The 17,805-nt window shown below is 56.0% G+C and overlaps 1 protein-coding gene across 9 annotated transcripts in view; it reads right to left on the reverse strand.

Annotated features, from left to right (window-relative positions):
* TNRC18 (trinucleotide repeat containing 18) overlaps positions 1-17,805 on the reverse strand; it is a gene marked incomplete at its 3' end in the record, with an annotated part of 91,376 nt that overhangs the window by 1,801 nt on the left and 71,770 nt on the right. For all 9 annotated transcript variants that reach the window (XM_081298697.1, XM_081298695.1, XM_081298692.1 and 6 more), the window contains 10 exons: positions 12,720-12,872; positions 11,900-12,041; positions 10,027-10,144; positions 9,520-9,595; positions 9,297-9,405; positions 6,764-6,880; positions 5,895-6,059; positions 4,108-5,486; positions 410-646; positions 123-197 (listed from right to left, as the gene is read on the reverse strand). In XM_081298697.1, coding sequence (XP_081154823.1) covers positions 123-197; positions 410-646; positions 4,108-5,486; positions 5,895-6,059; positions 6,764-6,880; positions 9,297-9,405; positions 9,520-9,595; positions 10,027-10,144; positions 11,900-12,041; positions 12,720-12,872 — 2,571 coding nt within the window. The remainder of the gene's footprint in view (positions 1-122; positions 198-409; positions 647-4,107; positions 5,487-5,894; positions 6,060-6,763; positions 6,881-9,296; positions 9,406-9,519; positions 9,596-10,026; positions 10,145-11,899; positions 12,042-12,719; positions 12,873-17,805) is intronic.

Consider the following 17,805-nt stretch of genomic DNA (forward strand, 5'->3'; position numbering starts at 1 on the left):
GGGAGGCCGGAGGCCAGAGCGAGGTCGGAGGCTGGAGCAGGCAGAGCCTAGGTCTGAGCACGGGACCCCACCGGCCATGCTGGGAGAAGGTGGCCACCCCCGCCCACTGGAGGCCCTCCTACCTCCATGAAGTCTTTCCTCTGACTGGAGGCCCGCAGGGCTGCAGGAAGGCTGCGGCCAGACTTCTGGTCCCAGTGCTGTCAGGACCAAACCAGGACAGTGGGTGACCCCAGCCCCACGGCGGGGCTGCTGCCAGTGGCAGACTAGATCCCAGCCTCAGCCTCCCTTTTTGGTCAGACCATGGCTGCCAGCACCCAGAATGCCTGGCCCCAGAGGGGACCTCAGGTCTACCCTATGGCACCCATATGGACCCAACAAGGAGGACACCTAGTTGGCCCTCTGGGCTCACCTGGCCCTCATGGAACTGCTTGCCCGGGCTGGTCTCCTCGGGATGGTAGAACCACTTAACTCGAACCACCATGTTGTTGCCCCAGGACTCCCACATGCTCTGGATGCGGCCGATGTAGGGCAGGTTGGGGCGGCCGGCGGACAGGAACACCGCACAATCTCCGATGCGGATCATCTCCTTGCCACGCACGATGGCCTTGTAGAACAGCTTGCGGGCCTTGCCCTTCATGCCGCGCCGCTGCAGGAGATGCCAGTCAGGCAAGGGCCCAGGAGCCTGTGGCCCACCACACTTCAGGGCCCTTGCCCCAGCTGGTCCTGGCACCCAGAGCCCTCATCCCTGGCCTGTCACCTGCCATCGGTCTCAGGGGTGCTACAGGGAAGGGACAGAGGAGAAGACCACCCCTGGTCTCGCTCTCACTGGGGAAGTCCCTTTCAGCTCTTTGATATGCCAGAAACAAGAGGGACTTTATTTAATCTAGGAGCTTTGCAGCTAAAGGGACTTCAACTCAGTCCCACAGCACTACTGGCCAGCCACGCAAGACTCCCTGGGTTGCCCAGCCTTGTACTGCCCTTGCCCCGTCACAGGTCCTGCCACAGCCCTGAGGCCCTACAATCCCCACTCAGGGCAGGGTGAGGGAGGGCCAGTCCGAGGAGTCAGAGCACGTCCCTGCCCACCATGACCTCCAACCCCAAGCCTCCAGCACTGTGGCCCCGGGCATGGCCTATGTGGCTTCTGGGGTTAAAAGAGGATTCCTGTCCCAGGAACAGACTAGCAGAGAGAATGTGGGGTAAAAGGGATTTATCTGGACATGTGCCCAGCAAAAGCAGGAAATGGGACCTTAAGGGCAGATGCCACACCAAGCCCTGCTGGGGCTCAAGATATGTCAGCCCCTGCCGTGTGGCTTATCAGGGTTAAGGGGCTGGGAGTCACATGCTACCCTGGGGTGTGGGTGAACCCCGCCCTCCACCAGCATGGCTGCCCACTGACCCAGCACCTGCCAGATGTGTTGAGGCTTTGTTTATTCACTCAAGAAACACTTCCCCAGGGCCCCAGGCCACTCTCAGAGGCGCCCAGACCCACTGGTGCCATCCCTTGGACAGAGAGTCCTTCAAGAGGAGGCTATGCAAGCTTGGCAGAAGCAGCACTTTCTCACCTCAAACTAAAATCCACATTCCTTCCCCCTCCTGGTGGGGACAGCAGGCTCAAAGTCACACTCTACCTAAGCCGGGAGCCTGTGTGCTGACCCCTGCCTCATCCACAGTCCCTTCCTCTCCATCCCCTGCCACGGTCTTTCCTCAGCCAGGCCACTCACCTCTCTGCATGTGCTGTAAAATGCTCAGAGTGCCTTAGACTCACGCTCAGAGGACGCCATGGTTGCTAAGCAACTCTCTGAGAGCAGTTATGGTTTTGGGCATCAGGCAGCTACTCCCCTTCAAGAACGCCCCCCCCCCTCATCCAATGAGGTCCCCTGTGAGGCTGCTCCCACCCCTCTGGTGGGCACAGGACTTGGTCTGGTTAACTCCCTCCTGGCCACTGTGATTGACACAGGGCTGAACCTAGACAGCTAACCAGCTTCAGTTTAAACCCCCGGGAGACACTTCCTTCTGTCACTTCTGCTGCCTAGAGAGAGCAGCTGCCAGAGAAGGAGACAGTGCAGAGGAAGGAGAGGGAACCCAAGAGTGGAGCACAGACCTCAAGTGGGTCTAGAGATGCCTTCGAGCCCCAGGTTCAGCGGTGCCTGCAGCTGCACCCCTAAACCTTCCTGCTGAAGAGGCCTAAAGGTCTGAGCTTGTGTTTCGGTCAGCCATTTAGGGTTCTTGGCTCCGCAGCTCTGCGAGCTGAGCCTGGCGCAGCCCTGGAACTGCATACGGCAGGTGCCAGAATGTGCTCAGGCAGCGATGGCAGGGCAGGAAGAACACCTCCCTCACTCGGCCCTTCTGTGCCTCTCAGATAAGCACCTGCAGGGATCAGGGCTCTAGAGTGCTGACCATGAAGCCTTCAGAAAGGATTCTATAAGAATCTCGCATTCAAGTTGGCCTCAGGTGGTGGCCTGGCTGAGAGGCCCTTCAGCTATAGCCAGCAATCCATGAGGAGTGAAAGTCAGATGACCCTGCCCCTGTGGGATCAGGAAAGGCCAGGCTCAGGTTAGGACACTAAGTTTGCTGGAGCTACAGCCCAAGTGTCCAGACCGCACCTGCTGCAGGCTCTGTACCCTGCCCATTCTAAAGAATCACTGGTGGGGTACAGCCTGGGGCAGAGGAAGCTGCTGTCCACTCCTGCGGGTTTCTGATGGGCCTTGGCTGCACGCCAAGATCCCCAGAAGGCAGCAGTGAAGACAGACCTCCAGAGCCGACTCAGGACACCCCAGCCTCTCTGGCCTCGTAAGCGGCCAACACTCTGCACACGTGCCAGCAGCTTCCCAGGTTTTGAGGAGGTGTGCCAGACACCCCAAGCCTGTCCCTGCCAGCCCCAAAGCTGTTGAACTCGCCTGATGAGAACAGAGTCTTACAGGGGCACTGGCTCAGCAGGGGCATCTCTTCAAAGCCCGTCTCCACACAGCCTTGGAAGACCCTGGTCTAGGGACATGGACACTGGGGACAAAACCTGGGCTGGCTATACCTGCAGACGAGGACACCCTCCCACACATGCCAAGCAAAGGAACCTGGCTGCTATGGCAGATTCTGAAGCACCCAAAGGCCCATGTGTGGAAGACGTGGTCTCAGGGGGTACTATGGGGAGGTGTGGGGTCTCTGGAAGGTGGGGCCTGTGGGCTTGAGCCCCTTCCCCTCTCTGGCCACGAGGTGAGTAGTTGCTCTCCAACACTCCCATCTCAGACCTAAAAGCAAAGGGTCTGCCCTATTATGGGCTGCTTCCTCTAAACCACAGCACAACAGACCTCAGCCCTGAATAAGTGAATCCTCTCAGGTACTTTGTCACAGTAACAGAAAGCTCACACACTGGCTCTTCCCAGGGGTGTGGGATGGACTCGTGACCATGAGGGCTATTCCCATCCTTCACATAGAAGCTTCTAGAATAGCTAACAATTTCCTCCACTGAGAAGTGCATGTGTGTGCACAGGTATAAATGTGTGGTGCCTGTATTACACATTGTGTGTGTGCAGCACGTTCACACATGTACATGGTGTGTGAGGATAATCCACAGCACAAGCTGGGCAGGAGGGCTCCTCTGGACACCCAAGCCCTGCTGTCAGGGCAGACATGGGACCCACAGCCCAGGGCCCACCAGAACATTCTCTTTGGGCTGCACTGGTTAGCTCCAGGGTCCATGGAAGGCCAAGGAGACTCAACCTTGCACTTCTGTGGCAAGCCAGGGGAAGTGGCCCCTCCCACCGAGATCACCGACTGGTGGCTGAGAGCCTGAGCGTGCTGGAAACAGGAGGAGAGCAGAGAAAGCCAGGCGGTGGCAGACCCCATCCTGAGCACCTGCAGGACAGCCTATGTGGACCTTCATGTTCTCTACACAGGGAGCTCTGGTCCCACCAACTAGAGGGCAGGGCCACTTGGAAAGGGCCTGGGCATTGGAGTCAGACAAACTTTGAAAACCAGTTGCCTCCCTTGTAACGTGGGATATGGCCTCGCCTCACCCGACCCTCCTCCCTGGGGATGCTGGGGAATTGAGGGGAAGGCGGGGCCTGGTGTGAAGTAGCCAGAGAAAGACCTGGAACCTCAGCCTGGTACCTGGGTGGGCTTCCCGAACCACTTCCAGAGCTGCCGGGCAGGCAGGAAGGCGGCGATCTTGGGCCGGTTCTCCACAGATGGCAGGCGCTGCCGCTTAGCCAACTCCTTGGTCGTGGGCAGGTGGACACCCTCTCTCTTTTTGGGTCGGCTCTTGGCCCCAGCCCCCGCCTGAGCCTTGGACTGCAGAGGCTGAGGGGGCTGGGGTGGAGGGGCCGGGGGCTGGGCAGCGGGCGCCTTCTTGCTTGTGGAGTGGGCCGAGGAGCGTGCCTTGCCAGCCTGCTTGGGAGCCTTGGCAGGGAGGGCCGGCTGGGCAGAGGGGCTGGCCGCAGGGGCAGGAGCTGCTTCGTCATCAGAGCTGCAGGAAGAGTCCTCGTCTGTGGTGGAGGAAGAGGAGGAGGAGGAGGAGGACGAAGAGGAAGAGGAAGAGGAGGAGGAGGAGGAGGAAGAGGAGGAGGAAGATGAAGAGGAGGAGGAAGATGAAGAGGAGGAAGAAGAGGAGGAGGAAGAGGAGGAGGAAGAGGAGGAGGAAGAGGAGGAGGAGGAGGAGGAGGAGGCAGGGGAGGATGCCCTGGAGCTGGAGGCGCTGCAGTTCCGGCCCCCCGTGCCCCGGCCGTCCTCCCTGTTCTTCTCGCCGTCCTCCTCGCCCTCCGTCTCTGAGCCGCTGCTGCTGCTGCTGCTACTGCTACTGCTGCTGCTGCCGCTGCTGCCACTGCTGCTGGTCTCCGACTCCTCAGCCCCATCCTGCTCGGCCTGGGCCTTGTCCGGGCTCTTGGGATTCCCAGTGTCCTCCAGTGGCAGCCCTGACCCAGGCTCCTGGGCAAGGTCCCCCTCCAGGGCCTTGGGCCAGGCCATCTTGGGCTCGCTACTGCCTGCTGTCGGGGCCAGGCCACCCAGGCCCAGCAGGCTCTTGGGCTCCTGCCAGCCTCCAGCCCCTGGGTCCTCCCGGAGGAGCAGAGCCTCTTTGGCCTTCTTGCTTTTGGGGGATGTAACCCCCTCATGGTCCAGTTTGACGAGCAGCTCAGCCTCCTCCCCTGGCCTCCGAGCACCCTTGGCACCCGACTCCTCCGTGACCCGAGCCTTCTTGGGCTTGGGGCGGGTGGCAGGCATGGTAATTGGCATTGTGATGAGGGGGGCCGGGGTCAGGGCTGCAGCAGGGGCTGGCAGCTCTCCAAAGGGCTCAGGAGCTGGGCAGCTGGCGAAGGTGGGTGGCGCTGGGCTGGGCTGGGGAGGTGCCGAGCGAGCCTTGGGGGCCTTGGCCCGCTTGTCCACAGGTTCTGGGGGGCTCTTCTTGGAACTTGGGGTGCTGATAGGCTCCAAGGCCAAAGGGGTACTGGGGACCTCATCTGTGGAGACCCCCTCCTCCAGAACACTGGCTCTGTCTAGAAAAGAGAAGACGACAAATGGAGGCCAGAGTGAGGCCTGCTGCCAGTCTGGGCGGGGCTTCCTGGTGGGAGAGCAGGGGCTCCTGGGTCAGGAGGTCTGCATCTCTGCCTGGGCCTCAGGTGGGCGGCTCTGGCACATCACCCTGGGGGTGCTGGCCCTAAGTGGTCCTCAGATGGTCTTGGCTTGTAGCCCTAAGCCACTCCTCTGGGAGTGAGTGACATGCACCAGGCTGAAGCTGGGCTCTGTCTCTGCCCACCAGCTCCCCTTCCTTGACCCACTGCCTAATTCTCTGCCCAACAGTACAGAGTTCTCACAGAGATGATGCCTGGTCACTGCAGAAGCTTAGGCTCCAGGTTCTGGCTCCCAAGTAGCCCCCACCCGACCCTGGGCCTGGGCCAACATACCTCCCTTGGCTTTGGTGCTGGGCTTCCGCCCACGCCCTCGTGCCTTGGCTCCCGACTCCTCTGACCCTGTGGGGGCCCCCTCTTTGCCTTCCCCGGTGTCTTTGCTGGTCTTTCGGCTGCGGCGTTTGGCACTCGGCACCAGGAGGGCTGGGGACGGCTCGGCACCTGCAAGGCAGACAGTGGCTCAGGCCTGGCTCTCTGCTCTGACTTTCTGGATCAGGGTTTGGAGTGGGGAGCAGGGACACCATGTGGCTCATGCAATCTGGGCTTCCCTGCATGGTCCAGTGGGGGATGGTGCAGGCAAATAGTAGTTCAGCAGGGGCCCCCAAATGACCACACCAAAGCTCAAGGGGCTGAACAAAGGCGCTGACTTTGAGAACCTCTGAGGTCACCCACCCCAAGAAGCCCGTCAGTGTGAACAAGACTTGCTGCTGCCTCTTAAAGGGGGGACCCGGAGGAGTCACCAACCTCTGAACCCCAGGCCATGAAGGCCAAGGCAAGGATTCAATGCCATGGTGCCCACATGGAGCTTGGAACCATCAATAACAATACCTAACCAGCCTTCCGTGGCCTGGACAACCAGGCCTGCGGCTGCCCTCACAAGCCACAGGGCTCATCTGGGAACCCCAAGATTCTCCACTCCCCAGCCCCCTTCTGGGAGTCCCCATCCACTGCTTCTGCCATTTCTATCCCCTGTGGGTTCCAATGGTTCCAAAGGTCCAAATGGCAGGCAGTGTCCAGGCTCAGCCTAGAGGAGACCTAGAGGCCGATGGACAGAAGTCTGTGCCGCCGGGGAGCCAGGCAAGGGTGCTTGTGAGTGGCACGCAGCCAGGACAGCCAGACCACGACCTCACATGCCGGGCACTCACACTGGATCTTATAGTCGGGTGGCAGGAGGCGGATGTGTGAGAGCGGGATCCTGCCCGTGTCTCCATCATCAAACTCCACGGTGATCAGATCCCCATCGTCCTCCAGGTCCAGTAGCCCTGTGGGGGAGGGGCAATTCAGGGGGTCCCAGAGCTTGAGCCCTGTACTGGGGCATGATGGTGATGGGACAGTGGGGTTCAGCATGCAGGGATCCCAGGTCATTAAAGCACAGCAAGGGGACAGGGAGTCGGTGTACTGTAGTGTGAAAGTAGGTGTGAGCACTAGTCAGTCAGGGCAGGGGGTCCCCCGTTTCTAGCAGAGCGTGTCCTGGAATTCAGGTGCCACGAGGCAGCTGATCACACACACCTGTGCCTGCTCACTCTCAGGACCCCCGACACAGCAGTAAAGAGGACAGAGAGGGAATAGGGCACGAACGCAGGGGAACCAACTCGGGGCTCAGCTTTGCTGCTGTCAGGTGACTGAAGGAGACAACCGCAATGAGGAGAGGCCAAGGCGGGGTCCCGGACCCGGGCCCTGAACGGGCTGAGGGCCACCTGAACAGCATGGGCTTGGAGGCTGCACAGCTCTGATTTGAAAGATGCGGGCGCAGGCAAGAAGGGTGGGGGCCACTCCAAGCAAGGGGGGAACTCAACATCTGCCACTGAAGGACGACACCCCAGCCCCCTCCCAAACGCAGATGCTAAGCTATATGTATCCCCAAGGACACAGGCCTCGCCGGGAGGAAGAGACCTAACCAACCACCTGCCCCACACCACCAAGCCTCACTCAGCCAGCGCCTATGATCTCTTCATCCTCTCTCTTTGCCAAGGATCACCAAAGCCAAAAAGGGAACCATGACACAGAGCCTGCGTGGGGAAGGGGCGCCCCGAGGGAAAGAGAGCTACAGACTGAACCCAGACACACACCATGATAAATGTTCTTATAAAAGATAACGTGTTGATGCAGCAGAAATATATATATATTTTTTTTTTTTTTTTTTTTTTTTAAGAAACCTCAGGAAATAAGAAAGAACTCTTGGAAATTTTTTAAATGATAGCAGAAAATTTCAAATTCAAGAGAACAAAAGGATTTAGAAGATAATGTGGAGGAAATCTCCTGTAAAATTGAACAACATCAAAAAAAAAAAACAAAAGAAAGAAAGAAATAGACAATAAACGAGGAAGAGATTCACACACCAAGAGCCACCAGACCACTGCAAGTTCCAAGGACCACAGATGGAGGAAACTATCCAAGTGGCACAGAGCAGAAGAGCTCCCAGGGCTGGAGAGATGAACTACAGAATCAAAGCCCCACTGTCCCCAAATACCTGGCATAAAGAAACAGGGAGAGAAAACCCACACAGAGCTCCAGATCCAAGAATAATGAGAAGATCTTGAAAGTTCCACAGAGAGGGGGAAAGTAGGTCTCCTACAAAGACCTGGGGATTATAATGGCAGCTAATTTCTCAACCATTAGAAGCTGAATAAAAATCAAACAATGACTTTGAAGTGGTGAGAGGAGATATTTCTGATCTAGAACTTACACCCAACTCAACTGTAAAGAACAAGGATAAAGAGACTGCAGGCTTGCAAGAATCTGAGAAACTTATTTTCTTCTTTTTCTTTTTAATATTGGGGACTGAACCCAGGGGTGCTTAACCACAGAGCCACTGTCCCTAGCCTTTTTTTATTTTTATTTTTTTTGAGACAGGGTCTTGCTAAGTTGCTTAGACTCTTGCTAAGTTGCTGAGGCTGCCTTTGAACTCATGATCCTCCTGCCTCAGCCTCCTAAGCCACTGGGATTACAGGCGTCCACCACTGTCCCCAGCTTGAAAAACTCGTTTTCTAGGGACTCTCTCAGAAAGTTACCGACCTCCTCTACTAAAAGGAGGGTATGAGCCTAGAAAGACGTGGGATGCCATACAGAAGCCCAAAGGAGCCCCAGAACACTGGCCAGGGAAAGGCCTAAGACTCAAAGCAGCACCATAAGGTGACCCTGGAAGGCAGCCAGCCCTCGGGGTACCAGAGGTCAAGAGCACGAAGATTGGAAACCAAGACAAACTCTTCCCATAGTAACAGGACTTCCAGGGTTTTGATGCTCAATGATAACAAATGGGAAAAATAAATCTTCCAGCGCAAAACCTGCGGTCAGATTGGACCTCACACCTGCAGTTTTGCTGCCCGGCCCTGCTTCTCCCTTGGTCACAAAGGTCAGGGAGCCGAGGGGTCAGCGCATCAGGCACGTAGGACTTTGACTTGGTCTGACCAACATCCCCTAAGTGTCACCTCCTGTATCTGCCTACGTCCCTGTCTGCACCTCCAGACGTGCCTATTGTATGTCTGCCCCTCTTCCTCCTCTCTTCTGTGGCCAACATCCCGCCTTTGCTGGGGACACCATTGAAAGCCCTGTGCTTGTCAGTCATGTGAGCCAACAAAAATCTCTGCAATTAAGTCCAATACAGTCGGGTTTGGGTGACCAACTAAATCCACAGCAGCCTGTTAGGAGACGGGGGAGCAGCCGAAAGGGGCCTCTCACCTCGGACAACAGTGCCAGGATACAGGCAGCGGTACTGCTGGCTCCAGTAGGCTGCGATCCTGGTCCCTTGTGGCAAGAAGCGAGTGGAGGCCGGCCTCACGTCTATGATCTGAGAGAGCACAGGATGAGCACCAGGAGGTGACCAGGAACCGAGATGTGGCTGCAACCTGTGACCCTTCCCCAGGCCTCTGGAGCCCAGCCTCCCGCTCCCGCCCCAGCTCACCGCCTCCTGCAGCAGCTGCTCCAGGCAGTAGATGTGGGGCCGGTTCCCACGCTCGCCCTCCACCACCACGCGGTATCTGGGGGCAGGGCAAACGTGTGTGAGGTGGCAGAGGCCACACACCCTGAGCCAGCCCCACACCAGCTCCGATACAGCACTAGCCCGCCAGGACACAGCACTAGGACTTGGCGGTTTGGCTGACTTGTTCTGTCCCCTCCTGGCCGGGCCTCCTCATCCATGGAGCAAGGGGCTGCTGAGCATGCGACCCCGAGAGAGGCCAGCACACACTCTGGCGCCTTCCTGTGAGCCCCTCGCCACTGCGGCATGGCCATGCCCAGCCGGAGCCCCCTCCCTGGCAGGGCCCACCCGGGCACACCTTCCACATGTGGTGGCCTGGCGGCATCTTCAGAGCCCTCATGTCCCTTCCCCCTTCTGTGAAGGGAAGGCACAGTCCAGAAAGGAGAAGCCATCTGCCCAGGGAGGCACAGCAAGGAGCCTGGCAGGACTCACATGTCCGGAGAGTGCACCGTCTGCACGTGCCCGGCGTACAGCAGCTTGTCGTCCATGGGGATGAGCACACGCAGGCCGTCCTTCAGCTCATCCTTGTCGATGATGCAGGAGCGCGGGGCTGCAGGGGTGGGCAGCAAGGCTGGGCTGGAGTGGGAGGCGTAGGGGAGACCCAGCCTCCTCCCCAGGTCTACCTAATGGCCCCCAAGTCACCTCTAGGAACAGAGGCCCTGCCAGGTGAGTCTATAGGGTACACACTGGGTGTGCCTGAGTACATGTGGCCTGTACCAATTGGCTTGTGCTGAGTGCACACCTGGGTGGGGGAGGGGCAGTGGGTGTGCACCTCGCCAAGCTCTGGGCCGTCAGCACCTCCCCAATTCAGCAGCCCCCCTCTATCCTGCCGTCCAGTGCTGCTGCTTCAGCCAGACAGCTGGGGCTTTGTCCAGTTTCCTATCTGGGACAGGTTTTCTGGTGGACACAGAAAATGTTCCAGCTGAGCCGTCAGCCCCCTGCCCCAGTCCTTCTCAGGAGCCCCCTTAAGGTCATACACCCAAACTCTCCTTAGTTGTCTTCTTCCTGCTCTTCCTTCTGGGTGGGGACCTTTTACCTGGTCCCCTGTCATTAGCATATGTCAAAAAGACCGACAGTGGGATGTGGTGCATGCCTGCAATCCCAGTGGCTCAAGAGGCTGAGGCAGGATGTAAGTTCAAAACCAGCCTGGGCAACTTAGCCAGGCCTATGCAACTCAGCAAGACCCCATCTCTAAATAAAATATGAAAAGGGCTAGGGATGTGGCTCAATGGCTAGGCGCCCCGGGTTCAATTCCTGGTACCAAAACAAGACAAAAAGACCTAGACAGTTCTGGGGTTCAGGTACAAAGGGCCCATTTCTCCATGCACCTGCCACCTCCTGGGCAGAGGGCACATCCCACTCCTTGAGACTGGGTGGCTGTGTCACTTGATTTGGCCAAAGGCAGAAGGGGTGGCATGCCTGTCCCTAGGCCTGAGAGGTCTCCTGCTCCCTCTGGCCCTAGCAAACCTCTGGCTGCATCTCGGGGGCCACTGCTCCCACCAGGCCACGGTCCAACACAGTGCATGACCCAGAGCTGAGTGCACGACCCAGACCCTTGACGCCCCGTCGTTTCATCACAGGGGGGCTAGCCCACTGCACTGATCACACAGCCCCCCACCCCCTGCAGACCCCAGCCCAAGAGTGGTCATGCAGCTGGCTGTTCCAGAGCAGCAGGAACGAGCACACCCCTCGGAACAGCCCTGTCCTCGCTCCCCACAGTTTGTATCTGGGATCCCTCCTCTGAGCTCGGACCAGGGTCTCTGTGCCTGATGGACATGACTTCCTCAGGGTGTTCCCATCACTAGCCCTAATCTCTCCAGGTCACAGGCCCCATTCCCACCGCCCTCCACCCTCCCTTTTAACACTCAAACTTGCCTGCCTCCCCACTGTTGCCCCAAGGGGCCCAGGTCCTACCTACACTGCTTAGATGTTTACAGTCTCCTGCCTCCCTGGGACCTGCAGGATGCTCAACACAGCAGGCGGGGGGCTCACTTCAATACCCTGACCACACTGCTCTCCCATACCCTGGGGCAGTTGTGCTCCTTGGGATGAGCACCATACCCCTGGCCAAGGTCTCAGAGGCTGTGGGTGATCTGCTCCCACCTCCTCCAAAGTCCCCAGGCTGCTCCCCACATACCCAAGCGTACTAAGCCAGAGCTGAGTAGGCCTCCTTTCTATTTGCCTCAAGTGCCTCAGGGGCTTTGCACATGCTTTTTCCAGCTATGTGTCAGGCCAGGACTTAAATCTAACATCCTCAGGAACCCCTGCAGCTCCTCCCAACACACACAGCCTCACAGTCACCCACCTGGGGTAAGAGGCCGCTCCACAGCCCCGCCTCGTGGCAGGTGCTCATCCTCTGAGAAGCTTGAGTCCTGGTTGGGTTCAAAGTCCTCCTCAGCCGCCATGCTCTCCATCAGCTTGCTCACAGCACCCCCCTTCCCCCGGTTCTGTGGATGGAACACAGCAGACCAACAGCTTAGAACACAGCACAGGGTTCTTGCCCTGCTGGGGTCCCTCTCTGGAAACCTGTGGTGGCATCTGCCATGTGCTCAATGGCAAGGGACCGGGCACACCTGAAGGCCAGAGGGAAGATGAAATGGGTTGCAACCAACTGTCCACGGCCTGTGCACACTCAGCATGATACTTAGTACTCAGCACTCAGTACCACTCTGACACCCAACGCCACAGCAGACACCATGGTTTCCTCCTTAGAGAGACTGAGGGGGCATCTCCAGCCACATGCAAAGGCTTGAGGAAACAGCCTGGGCAGCAGCTAATGGGTACAGGGGCACACCCAGGCACATCCCCTGTCAACAGCGTGAAGCCTGTGGATCCCAGAGGGGACCTAGCACTGAGCAGGTGCTCCTGTTGCCAGACAGCCTCATGGTGGTGGCCAGGTGTCTCCTGACCCTGCTAAGAGCATGGGGACCACAGCTGGTCATCTTGCTTGCTGAGCCTTGGCTGCAGTTAGAGTAAACACAGAGTAGCACGTGGAAGACCCTGGGTCTCGGTACCAACCCCTGCTGCAGGAGCACAGAGGGCCACGCAGTGGGCTCCAGTGCTGCCTCCACACTGCGGACTGGCCCAGGCCTGATCCTCTGTATGCACCCTCTGGGAAGGCTCACCTCCTTCTTCGCCTCCTTGCCTTTGGCTTTGGCCTTGCTCCTCTTGGCGGTTGCCAGGGGCCCAGCATGAGGGGCCCTGGCCTCGGAGGGCAGGGCGGGGACACGGGGTGGTGGCAGTGCAGCTCCTGACCCAGTCTCTTTCCCTTTCTTCTTCTGGAGGAAGGAACAAGCAGGATGCTCAGGGGGGAGGGAGAGCCCAGGCCACTGGGTGGTTACACAGGGCCCCATGCTGCTCTCCCCTGGCTCAGCCCTTCCAGGTCCCCCGACCCCAAGTGCCACACCCAGAAGATCAGAACACCTTGTGCTCTGCCAGCACTTCTGTTTGTAATCTCGACTACCCCGTCACTATCGCACACTCCGTGCTGCCCCCAAACAAGAGGACAACCTGACTTGCATATGGGCAAGTGACTCCTCTCCAGCAGCGCTACTGGTGACAGCACACAAGGCGCGTTCTGGAGGGACGAGCACATACAACCAGGCAGACAAGAAGGCCACATGGACACATTAGCCCACATGGTGTTTGAAACACAGCTGGGAGTGACCAAAGCCCCACTTTGGAACTCTTCCTGCGCACAGCTGGGACACAGGGCGGGAGCCCCGTTTCTGCTGAATAACAGCTGTGGGTATGCCACAGAGTGGGGGCTGGCACTCACTCCGCCCCCTCCAACCACACATCTGTAGGTGGCTTACTCTGTCACTTTTTCAAATAATGCCAAAAATGAATTTAAAAAGAGAGAAAAGACCCTAGCTTACAGACCAGCTAGATCTGGAGTACCTATTCCTGGAAAGGCATTTAAAGCCACTTAGCTGCCACCCAAGTCACTTCCACAATGCCACCCAAGTCACTTCCACGGAGTCCCCATAGTGAGGGGTGTGCCCTCCTGGCACCTCATGGTGCCCAGCCTGGAGGAACTCGCCCTCCTCCCAACGCTGATGAGGCTGAACTGGAACTGGCCCTACCCTTCTGAAGCAGACATCGTGTGCGGCTTTGCTGATCCAAGCAAAGACCCGGAAACAACCTGGACGACCAGTGGCCTGTCACCGAAACTGGTGCCTCCAAACACAGTGACAGCCTCTGTTCCAGCTGCTAATGTCACATTGTGCTCCAACCAGGAGCCAAAACCAGCAAAGCCCATGCTGGGCGAGATCTACAGCAGGCATGAGCCAGAGGCTACGGGTGGTAGAAGTGGGGGCGCGCCTCCATGCTTCTTAAGGGACGTGTCGGGCTAAGGGTGTGGCTCAGTGCTCCCCTAGCATGCACCAGGCCCTGATTCCACCCCCTGCACCACAAAAGATAAGTAAGGGGCTGGGGATGTGGCTCAAGCGGTAGCGCGCTCGCCTGGCACGCGTGCAGCCCGGGTTCAATCTTCAGCACCACATACAAAGATGTTGTGTCCGCCAATAACTAAAAAATAAATATTAAAATTCTCTCTCTCTCTCTCTCTCTCTCATTCTCTCTTTAAAAAAAAAAAAAAAAAAAAAACACAAAAGATAAGTAAGTACAGTAAACCACAAGAGACCTGTCGAAAACCAAATGGCCAAGGCTGCATTGTTAGGTCGCTGAAAATTCAGACAGGAAAAGGTAACAGTGGGCAGATGTTACTGAGATACTACCGCCACAAAATCCACATCAAACCTAAAATTCAAAGCAAAGAGCACTAAAAGGACAAAAAGGGAACTGTCCTGGTCCTCCTCTTGGACATTCGCACCTACACACTGTATTTTCTTGTTTCTGATGCACATTGTAATCCCATTCATATTCCTGAAAGCCCAGGGCCTCTCAGGGTGACAAGGATGTCCACAGCCACGCTGCCTCCTCCTCTGGCATGGACACCTTATCTTACAGCACACGGCTTTGCAGCTGTTCATGGCCGGGTGGGGGGGGGCGTGTCTCAGTGGATTTTTCCTTTCTTCCTTTTCTTCCTGATTACCGTCATTAACAGATAAAACCAATAACTTTTTTTCCCTTTGATCAGTAAAATCATTTCTGGGAACCCCCAATCCTTTTTATTTTAATAAGAAAATAGCTCCCAAAATGACAGAGGTTCTGACACCAAATGGAAACATCCTTTGCTTCGGTAATTATGGTGGCAAAAGTCCATCAGCTACTAAATCACCAGCAGCCAGCAAGGTGAAGGCGGAGGAGATGTCACCATGGGACGGACACCCAGACAGTGCCATGACCCACAGCCAGCTAGAAATATTGATAAAAAAATCAAAGTAACATAAAAGTCCATAAGGTTAAACTCAGTGAGGTCGCACATGCCTGTAATCCCAGCACTCAGGAGGCTGTACCTCAGGGAGAGTGGGTCAGAATCCACGGGCTGGACCTGCAGGTCCCACTCCTGGGCCTGGTCCACAGAGGGACTCAGACATGGGCTTCGTACAGAACTCTTCCAGGCAGCCCCATGTATGTTAACAAAGTGTCAGCAACAGCCAGACACCATGGTGCACACCTGTAATCCCTGCAGTTCAGGGGACTGAGGCTGGAGGATCACAAGTTCAAAGCTAGACTCAGCTATTTAGCAAGGGCTCAGTGGTAGCATGCTCGCCTCACATGTGGAAGGCACTGGGTTTGATCCTCAGCACCACATGAAAATAAGAATAAAGGTATTGTGTCCATCTACAACTACAAAAAATTTTTTTAAAAAGTTTAAATAAGAGATGACACAAAAGCAGATCTCAAAGCAATGCCAACCATGGTGATTCCTGGGTGGCTCCTGGGTAGAGTCTCCTTCTACTGACAATTTACCTGGTCTCTTGCTCCACCACCAAAAGGCTGGGCCTGGCTGACCCTGGCATCCTCTACCCCAAAAGCCCCAGTTACGCAGATGCCAGGAATGGGACTCCAGGGCCTCCAACAGAAGGCGCCATCCTGGGAGAGGCCGAAGGGGCAGTGTGGACTGGTGATCAGGCCCAGGCCCTGGCAAGAAATACCCAGTATGGACAGCTTAGCTCTGGGGAGTGTGGCCACGGTCCCAGCAGGTACCTGCCATCTTGGGGCCACCTGGGAAGTGTGGTTAACATGAGGAACCTACTTCACATGGTGGAGCACTCAATAAATGAAACACAGCCATCCCCACTTACCTGCACTTACTTTCTGTGGTTTCCGTAACCTACAGTCAACCACAGTCTGCAAATGCTAGATGCCAAGTTTCAGGAATAAACAATTCATAAGCCTCAAACTACCTGCCGCTCTGAGTAACATGACCAAAGCTTGTGAGGCCCTGAGGTATCCTGCCCCATGCCCCCCAGGATTCGGGTGGTCCTGTCCACATGTCCATGCTGTATGTCCACCTGCCCTGGGCCACTCAGCAGCCATCTCAGTCCTCAGGACAACAGTGGTGGTATGGGGCTGGGGATGTGGCTCAAGCCATAGCCGCTCGCTTGGCATGCGTGCGGCCCAGGTTCGATCCTCAGCACCACATACAAACAAAGATGTTGTGTCCGCCAAAAACTAAAAAATAAATATTAAAAAATTCTCTCTCGGGGCTGGGGATGTGGCTCAAGTGGTAGTGCGCTCGCCTGGCATGCGTGCGGCCTGGGTTCGATCCTCAGCACCACATACAAACAAAGATGTTGTGTCTGCCGATAACTAAAAAATAAATTAAACAAAAAAAAAAATTATCTCTCTCTTTCTCTCTTTAAAAAAAAAAAAAAAAAACAGTGGTGGTATGGCAGCACAGAGGTCGGGACCATCTGTAGTTTCAGGCCTTCACTAGGGGTCTGGGAATGAGTCCCCCGCAGATAAAGGGAGTGTGACTATCTGCATGGTATGTAGTTCGAATGTGTCTGGGCCTATCTTGGGTTACCTGGTATTAATATTATTATTCACCCTGCACTTTTTCTCTAAGGCCCTGAAAAACATGAGATAGCTCGGAGGAGAAAAGAGGTGAGCACAAACACCAGAGGCCTGTGGGTGATGCTCAAACACAGCCCCTTCTCCCCACCTGCCCCTTGTATCTTTTATTTCAAGACAGGGTCTCACTAAATTGCCAAGGGCAGTCTTGAACTTGGCAATCCTCCTGCTGCAACCTCCCAAAACCCAGGGATTAAGGAGTGCACTACCATGCACTCATAAAATAAATTTCTGAGTGTAATCCCTTTTCATCATTTTTTCCTAAAAGGTCATTGCTATTTGAGTGCACATCCTCCATCAGGGACTCAAGGTAGAATAAAGGTATTGAATACTGTAGAGAGCTGGCCATCAAACCTGAACACAATTATTTAAGCAGGGAGCCACTGACCATGCACTTCCTAGCAGCCAATGCAAAAGGAGAACATGTCCCCTATCCTGGTGTTCTTGAAAGGCAAGTTTTCTTAATTTAGAGTATCCATGGAGACAATTCAAGAAAGTATGAGCTGCAAATGTAGCTCAGTGATAGAGTGTTTGCTTAGCATGAATGAAGCCCAGGGTTCAATCTACACACACACACAAATCCCATCTCTGTCTCACATTTTTACCTCTGAAGAAATGAGGTTTTCCTGCAGGTAAAGACTGGAGGCCACAAACCACCATGATGTTGGCAGTGCTAGTGCCAGTGCCACCAACAGAAACCACCAGGGTCCCCAGCCCATGACAGTTACTATAGGCACCCTGAAAAGTCCTTACTAGACCCGATGCCACACCCCCTTATTAAATACATTCATAAAGGAGCAGGTCTGGCACCAGATCACCAATGGGTTTTTTGGATATCTTCCCTGGGGTCTGCTATGATGGGACAAGAGTCTCTGAAGACTGGATGCTTGATTCCCAGGCTGGGCTATTGGGAGGTGGTAGGACTTTAGGAAGTAGGGCCAATGGGTCATTGGGGGACTTCCTTGCCCTCCCTCATCCGTGGCTGGCTGGGTGAGCAGGTTTTGCTTCACCACAGCCTCCTGCCATGACGTGAGGCTCACCACAGGCTCAGAACATTGGGGCCAATCCCTCATGGCTCAGAACTCCCCAAACTGAGAGCCAAAGGACACCTTTCTCTTTATAAGCTACCTATCTCAGGTATTTTTGCTATCATGGTGAAAAGCCAACAATATGGGGCTTCGGGTATTTATCCATATTTTTTAAGGGTCATCCTGAGATGGGACAGAG

Source organism: Spermophilus citellus (assembly GCF_964194105.1).
Source record: "Spermophilus citellus genome assembly, chromosome: 6".
Taxonomy (NCBI): Eukaryota; Metazoa; Chordata; class Mammalia; order Rodentia; family Sciuridae; genus Spermophilus; species Spermophilus citellus.